Source organism: Gallus gallus, chromosome 20 (genome assembly GCF_016699485.2).
Source record: "Gallus gallus isolate bGalGal1 chromosome 20, bGalGal1.mat.broiler.GRCg7b, whole genome shotgun sequence".
Taxonomy (NCBI): domain Eukaryota; kingdom Metazoa; phylum Chordata; class Aves; order Galliformes; family Phasianidae; genus Gallus; species Gallus gallus.
Window position 1 is genome coordinate 4,081,697 of NC_052551.1, and position 10,391 is coordinate 4,092,087.

The following is a 10,391-nucleotide window of genomic DNA, read 5'->3' on the forward strand; positions in this document are numbered from 1 at the left end:
TTATTTGCTGCCAAAAGAGGATATCCTTCCAGTTCCATTATATATTGGCCACCTGCTATGGTGCTACCAAGAGCTACAGGCTCCTGTTCACTCAAGAACTTACATTAACTCCTCCCGCACTACAGAGGAGCCAAACAAAGAAGAGGTACCACCTTCACAGTGCACACAGTCACCTCCCCTCCTGGATGATAAAGTGTATTTCCAATTATTATAGCCCAGCAATTAAGCAGGATTTCAAGTTTCAGACGTATGACCTTAGACAGCTGCACGTTCTGTTGGATATCACACCCAGCCTCCCTCCCCGCTGCACAAATGGGGAAACCACTTTTCTCTATGTGCTATAAAGTCACCCTATGCAGTGATGTAAGGGAAGCAACTTCTCACTGGGAATGCCCAGCTGTGAATGTTACCCTTTGTCTTAGGCCCAAAGCCTAACAGACGTTCAAGAAACCCAGATTCTTATTTTCAGCAATCCCTTTGGGGTTCAAACCAAGGCAACAGGTCAGTACCACTGTCCAGCCATCCCAGAGCCCACCCACCACAGGCTAGCCAAAGGAAGCAGGCTTCTCAGATGCTCTCCATGGCAGATGAAGCCCAGTGAAGGTTCAACAAGAACTAAAGATGAAGGAAAAGACATCTGCCATGCCACCTCCTCCAGGAAACAGGCACTTATCTGACCTCAACTAATTGGCATCAACTAAGTCAGAAACCAGACACTTCATAGGGAAGAGTGCAGATGTGATACAGCCTCTCAGCTGAAGGAATGATGAATACTCACAATGTGTGTTGTTATACTGGCTCTTAGTTATAATGATCTCTCTCTTTTACTGCATTAGGTGACCTGGCAGGGATAACTGAGAAGTCAAAATAAATAAATAAATAAACAAACAAACCCAACAACAAAACAACCCAACACAGAATCACTTGATCAGGAGCTGCTGGAGTAGTGACAGCAAATGCCCAGGCTGCTTGATGTGCTACTGCTGAACAGTAAGAGAGCCATGGTCAGACAGGATCTTGCCATTGTGTTCCCCACCTCCTTTGTATGTCCTTCCCAAAACACCTAACAGTAACGTGTTGGTACAGTCCTCCACTTCTATCCAAGTGCATCATCCTAGGAGGCATGTTCTGCACAGGGCAAAAAGGACACAGAGATCAGCACTTCAGCGCTACAGCAATCAACAAACAGGAATTCCTGCAGCAGAAACGTGCTTGGGTCTCAGCCAAGTGGTTACAAAAGTGCTGAGTCTCAGCTATACAATGTATTCAGGATCATCTCCTATGTACAGGCTCTGCCATAGGATGGCAGTGTATACTTTCAGGCGGACAACTCACAGACCAGCAGCAACAGCTTTCAAGCAGCGTGGGACATCTCCAGTTATAATAAAGGGACACAATTTCATATTAAATAAAAACTAAATGACTATCTCAGACCAGTGAATTAACATTAGCATTGCCAAGCATTATGCAAGAAGATTTGAGGGTCTCAGAGCTTCAATCTCTAAAACTTGAAAAGGACATGAAAGAGAGACCAGAACGTGGCTTACTTTAAAAGGCCCCCCAGTGAGGACTGCCCTCCTAATTTTCCATGTGATAACAACATTTCACTCATACATAGCTAGCACAGAAGATTTAGTGACAAAGACCCTCATTTTAACAAGAGCCTCAGATTTTACACAGAGCTCAGCAGCCCAGGCACCGGTGGAATATGCTATGCAGATGGAAACAATTATTTAGGAGGGGAAGAACTCCTGCATGCACAGAGCAACATTTCACTAAAACTGAATAACCTCCCACCAACACATTCCAGACTCTTGGAGTAATCTGCTTTGGGGAATATGCTTTAAGCTACATCAGCTTTTGTATTTCTTTCTCCAAACTTCTTTGCAATCACAGAACACGCTCCCCTGCGAGCTGACCTAACGGTCTTACCAAACAGCAAATACCAGAAAGTATTATAAACATCTGAACCTAAAACCTAGTTAGAGTCCTAGATTTTCAGGCAACGGGTTCTGATTTCAGACAAGCTTTTTCACTGCACAACAGACCTGGAAGAACTCATCCACACAATTAACCATGCTGCTGACTTCTACCTAAAGCCTAAGGCATAACATAATGAGTAAATCATACAGGCCATATTTGATATATAGGTAGTTATTTCAGTTATCATTTTCTTGTTTTATTTAATATTTCACTGATAAGCAGAACTTGCACTCCTGCCTGGCACTGGTGAGCTGGAGGCTGTTTTTTCAGTTAACAAATCAAAATCACATTTGTTGGAAAGAAACAGCACTACAGAAAGGAATACCGACTGATTAGAAACATCTAATTACAGGCAATCCTTTCAAGTCAGCTGCATGAGGACTATTTCGTATAATACGTTGCAGGATTAAAAATAACTCCACCAGGTTTCAATTAAGAAGCAATGCCATATGGATTTTACATTCACAACAGGAAAGCTCAAACACTATGTCAGGACCAAGACATTTTTATGCAGCACTTAAACTCCTCAAGTAGAAGCATGCGGGCCATAACTTCCCCAAGTAAGCAAGAGTTTCACTGAACAAAGAGCCTAGAAGATGTACAAAGGCAGAATATACTCCAACCTTAGTGTTATGTTGCAACCTCCAAGTCTTAAAGGATTTAAAAAAGAATCCTCCCTCCTCACCCAGCCGGAGCAAGTCACACAGCTCACAAACCATCACAACCCCTGCAAGGATCCTCAGGTCATCACCTCCTTCCCCACCCTGCTTAAAGCAGGGTCAGCACTGAAGTGAGAGCAGGACATGGAGGGCTTTGGCCAGCTGGGACACGTGAAGGAGCCACTCCTGCAAGCTCCATCTCAGCACCCCCCTGTACTCACAGGGAGCAATAGTTTTCCTCACACACACTGGGCCCTCACCTCTTTCAATTTACAATGCCTTGACAACTGATGTCAAGCACTGGAAAGCAACATTTCTGGGTTGCACCTTTCAATGGTAAAAATACCACCTCAAATAAAATAAATTCCCGAGCACCCCAAGCACAGTGCTGCTGTTGCTGCGTCCTCTTGAAGCATGAGCCAAATCCTGAGCATTGTTTTCCAACACGCAGCTGGACACACAAATCCCAATTCCTCAGCACCAAGAACAGATGTTGGCCCAGCTGAATCATTCCAGGACTCCTCCAGGAGAAGGCAGTAACCAGCAGCAGTGCAGCACCCGCTGCTGACAAGTGGCATATCACCTCATGCTGCAATGCCTTACCCCTAAGTGCTCTGACATACTGCTTTCTGGACACATTTATCACGTAAATCCACCAAAACACATTATGTCACTTCAGTTTACATGAAAGTAGAGTCTGGGTCTTTTGGCAGTTTCTTCCAGACTTTGGAGCTCAGAGAAGAGCAAAACTGGTTGCTAAGTTTTTCAACGCACAGTGCTTCCTGATGGAGTTTTAAGAATGTTTATCCAACCCCACCCCTGCAACATGCCTGCAAAGTAAATGCTTGACAAATAAGAAGGAAGAAAAAAAAAAGAAAAAAAAAGAGAGGGAGATTAAGTGATGTGCAAAAGGTCATAACACACCTACGTCTGGTATACAGCAGCGCAGGCTTCTGGCTCCCTGGAGGCTTTGCCTCGGTCAGAAGAAACTGCCAAAGTACAGCTGAGAGAGTCTATGTCAGAAAAAACTGCCACCACTGCTGTGCCTGAAGTCCTCCCCAGGCTTTGGGAGCCACTCTTTCAGCTAAGGAAGGTATGTACTTGGGAGTAAATAGAATTGCCCTAGGACCAAGGCTGCTGGACGCATACAAAATGGTGTGCTGCCTTAGGTGAACAGCCCTTATGCGTGAACTGAACCCAAACCCACAGAGGAACCTTGATTTCAAAGCAGTTTCTATTTGCAATCACTGCCAATGAGCTAACACTGGAAGAAGTTCTACGGCTACCCGAATTCTGCGTGCTCTAGCACCCCTGCTGATGCCCAGAAAGCAGCTTCTGCCCATAACACAAAGGGAAACCAAAGCACAAATTCATGGATACTGTTCAGGTACATGCAGCCCAGGAGGGAGCTGAGGAGTCACACCACATCTGCTGCGAGCTCCAAACACCACACACAGCCCCAGGGGCAGGAACTGCAGCCTGACTGGGAGAAACAGACCGCGTTAACAGAGAGGGACCGCAGATCTGTATTGTAAAGTTCAAACCACCTCTGTGCTCAGACCCACCTCCGTGTCACGTTCACACACCATTCATCCCGTGCAAAGAAAAAGCACGCTCCCCAGAAGCGACTGCCCGCGTTCCTTTCAGCAGGCTGCACACCCGAAAGCTGCACGGTTACACCCACACGTTCAGCCGGGCGGTGTTTCCCGCAGCTCGCAACGCTGAGCGCGGCGCCCTCAGCCCTCCCCCGGCAGCTCCTCGGGCACTGACCCCGCTGCTATTATGGGGACACCGGGAGCACCAGCGGCCCGGCCGCGAGAACGCTATTACGAGAGTATTTACACAGCCTAAAAACTGCTCTGAACACATATTTTGGCGTTCCCAGGCTTTAACGCATCACCGCGAACAGCAATATTCAGGCACCGGTTACCTGCTCAGCTCAGTTTCCCAACTCCTTCCCCGCGGGCTGGCGGCCGCCTCCGCACATTGCGGCTCCTTTGTGAGCGGAGCCCACCGCGGTAGCCGAGCTGCTGCACGCTGTGGCTCCCTGCTCGGAAGCCGCCCCTCCGCACGCAGAGACCGCGCGGAAAAAGGGAAAAAACATCGAGACCACCAACCAGCGCTCTTCTCCCCGGCGCCCGGACGCGCTCTGCAAACAATAGCGGGCAAGGCGAGGAGAGACGGAGAAAGAAGAGCACGAAAGCAGCAGCCGCCCTTCCCACCCGCCCCTCCCTCACGCACCGCCGCCGCTCCCCCGTGCGTTACCCGCCGCGTCCCGCAGCGCCCGCCGCCTCCGAGCTGCGCGCACAGCCCCGCCGCGACCCGCGGCTCCGCCTCACCCCGCCCCTCGGAGCCGCCCCGCCCGGCTCCACCCGCACCTGCCCGGCCGCGCTGCTCGGTGCGGTACCCAGCTCTGCGGATGGGTAAAGGCGATTTGCTCAGCAAACGGCTGATGAATAGCATATCCGTATATATCTCTTCGAAATAAATGAGCATGGATATAAAGACAGCGAGCAAACAAGTTTTATTTAAAAGCACGCTGCCCTGCACAAATATTTGGACGCGTGGACGGCTGTGGGAAAGAGAAACACAAACAAGGCGTGCTTCGTAATTACAGGCGGCAGAACCGTTACACAGACTCCCCATGCAGGGCTGTGGAGAGTTTCCTTCACCTCAGGAATAGGGACAAACGCTTTCTCAAATGACAGCGTGCTTCCTAGGCTGTGACTCTATTTTCAACTTGTCTTTTAAAGCGAATTCGTGCAACGTGTGTGTCAAAGCAATGAGCAAACAGCCCTTCATGAACCTTTAGGGGACAGAACTACAGCATATCCCCCTCCTGCCCCTTTCCTCATGGCCCCACAGAGCTGGCAGTGACTGTCTCTGGCAGCAGAATCCAACCTTGTGTGCTGAGAAGGGTGTATTCTGCACAGCAGTGAAGGAGGACACACTCCATACATGCTAAGGGTGTTTAGCCACTCTAAAAGTGATTTGTACTTTGCAGTAGGAGAGTAGCAGAGCACGCTTCCAAGCTCTGTGTGAGATGCTACTTGCTGTGGTCCATTTAATAACATACAACCAGTCAATACTGGTCACTTGGAAAGCAGCTGTTGTGACCTGAGTGCATCAGCTTAGTCCTGACTGCATTTCTTTACTAGAGAATTAACCTCCCCCTGCCATGCTAGAGTAGCTTTCACTGATGCTGAACAGGATTGCTGCTAGTGGTCATAGAACTACCAGTTTCATTTCTACTTCGAGGCATTCCTCTGAGCTGCACTCTGTTCTGTTTTCTTGTATCTCGTCCCCAGGATTGAAGTTAACAGCCCTCTGCTTTGTAGCCTTGGGGAGCCCAGGATTTTCACAACATTTCCACGCAACAAATCACAGAGCCGAGCCACATCGACAACCAGAGAGGATGGCAGAAGTTGAATCCTCAGGACATTACAGATCTGGAGCAAATGGCTGAGAAAAGTCCAGGTGAGGGAACAAAACATGGAGCACAGCAGCTGGTGAAGAAAAGGGGAAGAGAAGTGTCATGGAAACCACATTTTCAGAAGAGGTTCAGTTTGCAGTAAGATATAAATAATGCGAGACCATAAGTGGTTCTTCCTTCTCTTGTCCACCCAACACAACCAACAAGCCTGTTGGTGTTATGTGACTTACGTTACAAGGGACAAGCTTGAACTCCACTTCTTCACACTGCTCTGAATAAGCGAATGCTTGCATATGCAAAGAGTTCCAGGACAACCAAGAGGTAACCTAGCCAATTCCAGGCTCATTCTTAGCATTTTTTCTTCTAGATTTTGAGAACCAGAAATGGAAAAATAATAATTAAAAAATAATAATCTTATGACATGGCCCTTGTTCTATCTTGTTAGTATTAGTGATGTCAAAGATCATTTAACATGAGATGTTCCTGGTTCCATGCTAAAGGTCAGCTTCAGGGTGTGCTAGTCAAACAGATCCAGCAATTTAAGACAATACCAGTCCTTAACAATTCTAGCCTAACAAAGCAGCCAGCAGCAGCCGGTAGAAGTAAACATGGGTAACTCTGTTGCTGCAATTCGAAATTCCATGCAATGTAAGTAGAGAGGCCAGAACAGAGACAGAGGCAGAAACTAGCTTTCCCTTCTGAGCCCCTGCTGCAGCAGGGTACGCAAAGAGCAAGGAAAGAAGCCAAACACAACCCTAAACTCTTCAACTCTTTCAGATGTATCTTCTGGGATTCGTATGAATTTGCATGCAGTTCTCAAAAGACTTTGCAAATATGCATACATACCTTAATAATATACACACATACACACTTATGTATGGTAGTTACTGTTTGATTTTGTACTACCTTTAGTTGGTATACAACAGGAATCATCCCAAATAGGGATGACAGGGAGAGAAGACCTCTTGTTGTTCATTAACCAAGCAGAAACCAGTCTTGAAGATATCTCAGGCAGAGATGAAAAAAAATAATAATACGAGCTGAGGCACAAAAGCAACCGATATGCAAAGAGATAGTCTGGTCATGTACTCACCATCACGATGTTACAGAGAACACTCCTTTCCACGTGGGAGGGTCTTATCTTTGGTTCTGAGACCAGCCGTCTGAGATGGCAGTTTGCTTTTGGCTTTGAACTCAGATAAGCAGGTTTGGGCCTTGGTTGTCCCACAGGGCCACTCAATTGTTCGTCCTCTTCAAATTCTGTACTTGCTGTATCATTCTGGCTTTCATCATCCGTTGGTTCATCTTCTGATTTAGATTCAGAATGAGACACATCAGCAGATTGTTTCTTAGTTTCTTCTGCAGGAGGCATCTCTTCTGGGAATAGATTTTGAAATCTGTTACATTACATTTAGTAGCTCTGTCTAGGAGCTGGACAAAATTCTTCTGAATCCCTTTCACCTGGAATAAAGGATTTTCAATCCCAGCTAGGCAGCAAGAGGCCTGTACAAGTGTTTGGTTTTAACCAATTAGATTTTAATCAGCAACTACATTAAAGGTAAAGCTGAGTTATGCACCTGTTTTATTCCCCACTTGTGCCTAGTGTAAAGTGGCATAAAATAAGTGGATATGACTTAATTAGTCAAGAACATTGCTCTATTTGGTTTCTTAAGAGTGATAGAGAAACACTTGAGTGCTACAGTTCTTCAAGCATGCCAGTATGTCAAAGTTTAGTAACACATGTAGTCTTATCCATTGAAAGGGAATTTAGATCATGGAAGTCTGATGCAAATAACAGGGCCTGGTATTATAAAGGTAAATGCAGTGCATATAACCTGAAAAGAATTTACATCAATTGAGGTATTAAAATATTTCAGAGTTACTCTATCCAGGAAAAAATTGACACCCAAACTCAATGTTAGAACACGGCACAGCTACCCTTTACCTACACAATACACACAATCATTTTATTCTGCTTTTCAGACATTATAAGTAAGCTGTGCCTATGCTACTCAGGGTAGTTTGTACCATTATCATAGCTCCATAGAGCCTGCCCTCTTTTGTTACTGTCATCGGTTATCCAAAAGAATGCACTTGGATGTGTGGAGAAACAGCTAGCAGCAAGCAGAGATTTCTGTGAGCATCGCCTGTACATTAAAACTGAAAAATAGGAGCTGAGAGTCAAAAAATGCATGAGTACAGGAAGGTAGGACAGGAGGGTGATTAGAATATAAGCCTCAGCTGTAGGGAATACCTTCTGCTCCACTGCTGTCTGTGGGTCCAAAGGAATCATTTGGTTGTCTCAACGCCTGTGGGATCTGTTATAGAACTGGTTACCACAACATTAAGTAAGAACCTGACTTGTTGAAGTCAGCTTTTATATTCTTATTTTCCTTCGTCCTGTTGTCCCTCAAAGGCAGAATTACTGCTTTTGATTGGAATCAATCAACTTATGATTGATTCCTTGGCTGCAATTGCTTATGCTCCAGGATTAGCAAAACCAGCCAAGCTTTATGCCCAGGAGTACATCAGCAAGCCTATTATTAGCCTAAACCAAACCATCTCATTAGTTACTGACATGTTAGAAATAAGAACAGCGGCATAGCAGAAAGAGATGCAAAATGCACAAATAAATGAAAATGCATGTCCTGCTCCTTTAAGAAACTGTTTTTATCAGACTCAGCATTAATAAAAGAGTCCCTTAACAGCTCCCCTGATAAAATCCACTCCCTCCCCAAAATACACAAAGAAGATGAGCTATAATGCTGGCGTTTGAAACCACACAAAATTATTAGGAAGCATTTCTTTTAAATAGAAATCTACAAAATTTGACTTTCATCTTTCTTAAATTAATTCTGGGAAAAAAATGAACAGGAGTTAGTCTTCTTGTAAGCATTTTAACAGAAAAGCATAATCATTTGATTTTCTGTATGCCACCAGCAGTATAAAACCACCAAACAAAAAATCACCAAACCACACCATTATCTTCCCTCTGTGATGAGAGGCATTAGGCCAAAAATAGCCCACAGAACGCTTTACAGATGAAGTTAATAGATAAAGCCTTTCTACAAATGCATGTATCCAATCAGCTGCAGAACTTACCTTCATTAAGTAAAAGCCGTAGCCAGATCACAATTGTGATCAGTATTAGTACATATGGCAAAGAAAGACAAAAGAAAATAGGCAAAGTCAGCTCTGTCAACAAAGGAACTGGAGGATACTTCATTGCTAGCTTCAGGTTAATCTAAGTTTAGAACAGCTTGCTTGTTCTTTGCTAACTACCTTTTTATAACTCTGATTGCATCACTGTGTTAATCACAAGCGGACCACGGGTATCCTCAGCATGGATAGCAAAAGGAACGGCCCTGTAAGGGCACGGAGGGGGTGAAAGGGATTAAGCATGGGATAAGGAGAGCTGAGAAAGCATCTAATTTGATTGTCATTGCTTCAGCTGGTAATTACAGAATAATTATAAACTAGAAAGCCTTCAAGGCTGATGTTAAATTGGTAGTTAAAGGGAATCTTATATCTTCTAATACAGGGGGTATAGCCAAGCATTTCAATTGCTCTTTGAAGCTGGTAGTGAAGGTAACTTTTGAGAAATCAGTAACGCAGCATCAGGCTTGTAGAGATTTAGAACATAACTACTAGCTGGTTAAAAACTGCTCATCCCAGGCGCTCTTGTTTGACATGGAGTACATATACGTCCCATATTAGTACAGATCCCATTTTTAACCTCTGCATATTTCAATTATTAGTGAATCCATTGCCTTCCTATTTCCCTTCACTCTAAGAAAGGTAAGCTAGCATGCTCCATAGGACATGCATCTCTGTATACAGAGCTTAATAAAGGAGCTCAGCAGTAACTGAAGCAGGAGCAGATAGGTGGCTCTGGTAACTTGGTGTTCATCACTTCTCCCCAGAGCACCGAGATGGTAACGCTATGTTAACTGCTGTGCAGCAGCAGAGGGTTTACAGGTCAAATTGAACTATGTGTGAGAGGAGATGATAAAACTCCTTAATAATAAATAAATAAATAAATAAATAACAAAAGCTGAGTTCGAGGGCCCTCCAGATCACCACGTGTGGACAAACAAGCATCGGGGCAGAAATTAGTGCTACTACATCCACCTGTGGGCTTTGTGTAGCTACACCCCGTCTCACTGCTTCTTTTAGACCTCGTTATTAAGCACTGCTGTTAAATGCAATCGATACAAGACTCTGCTGTGGCCATTCTTTGTGAGCTTCGTTCCCGCCCGTAGCTCAGGCGGACAGCTGTCCTTTGAGGAGAAGAAAAGAGCCCCGGAACCCGAGTG

General features: G+C 45.1%; 2 protein-coding genes across 5 annotated transcripts in view; both read right to left on the reverse strand.

The window, feature by feature from the left end:
- ARHGAP40 (Rho GTPase activating protein 40) overlaps positions 1–4,766 on the reverse strand; it is a 38,718-nt gene extending 33,952 nt beyond the window's left edge. Inside the window, exon 1 of one of the 2 annotated variants that reach the window (XM_046902822.1) lies at positions 4,208–4,691. Coding sequence is in view for 1 of the 2 variants with exons in the window: in NM_001145016.2 (NP_001138488.1) it covers positions 4,573–4,580 (8 nt within the window). In the remaining variant the exon portion in view is untranslated. Of the gene's footprint in view, positions 1–4,207 lie in introns of both variants that reach the window. The other variant, NM_001145016.2, reaches the window with a different exon arrangement.
- Positions 4,767–5,148: 382 nt separating this feature from the next.
- LOC101749666 lies at positions 5,149–10,379 on the reverse strand. 3 transcript variants are annotated; one of them, XR_006931866.1, is made up of 3 exons: positions 9,358–10,379; positions 7,169–7,452; positions 5,149–6,148 (listed from the first exon to the last, which is right to left on the reverse strand). XR_006931866.1 is itself a non-coding variant. In XM_046902901.1 (3 exons), exons 2-3 carry the CDS (start codon positions 7,445–7,447, stop codon positions 5,891–5,893), a joined length of 537 nt encoding a protein of 178 aa, XP_046758857.1. In that variant the 5' UTR covers positions 7,448–7,449; positions 10,207–10,379; the 3' UTR covers positions 5,149–5,890. The 3 variants fall into 3 exon arrangements, 2 of the variants coding, with proteins under 2 accessions (XP_046758857.1, XP_046758856.1); XM_046902901.1 differs by having other exon boundaries at positions 7,169–7,449; positions 10,207–10,379; XM_046902900.1 differs by lacking the exon at positions 9,358–10,379 and adding an exon at positions 9,178–9,337.
- Positions 10,380–10,391: the final 12 nt, after the last annotated feature.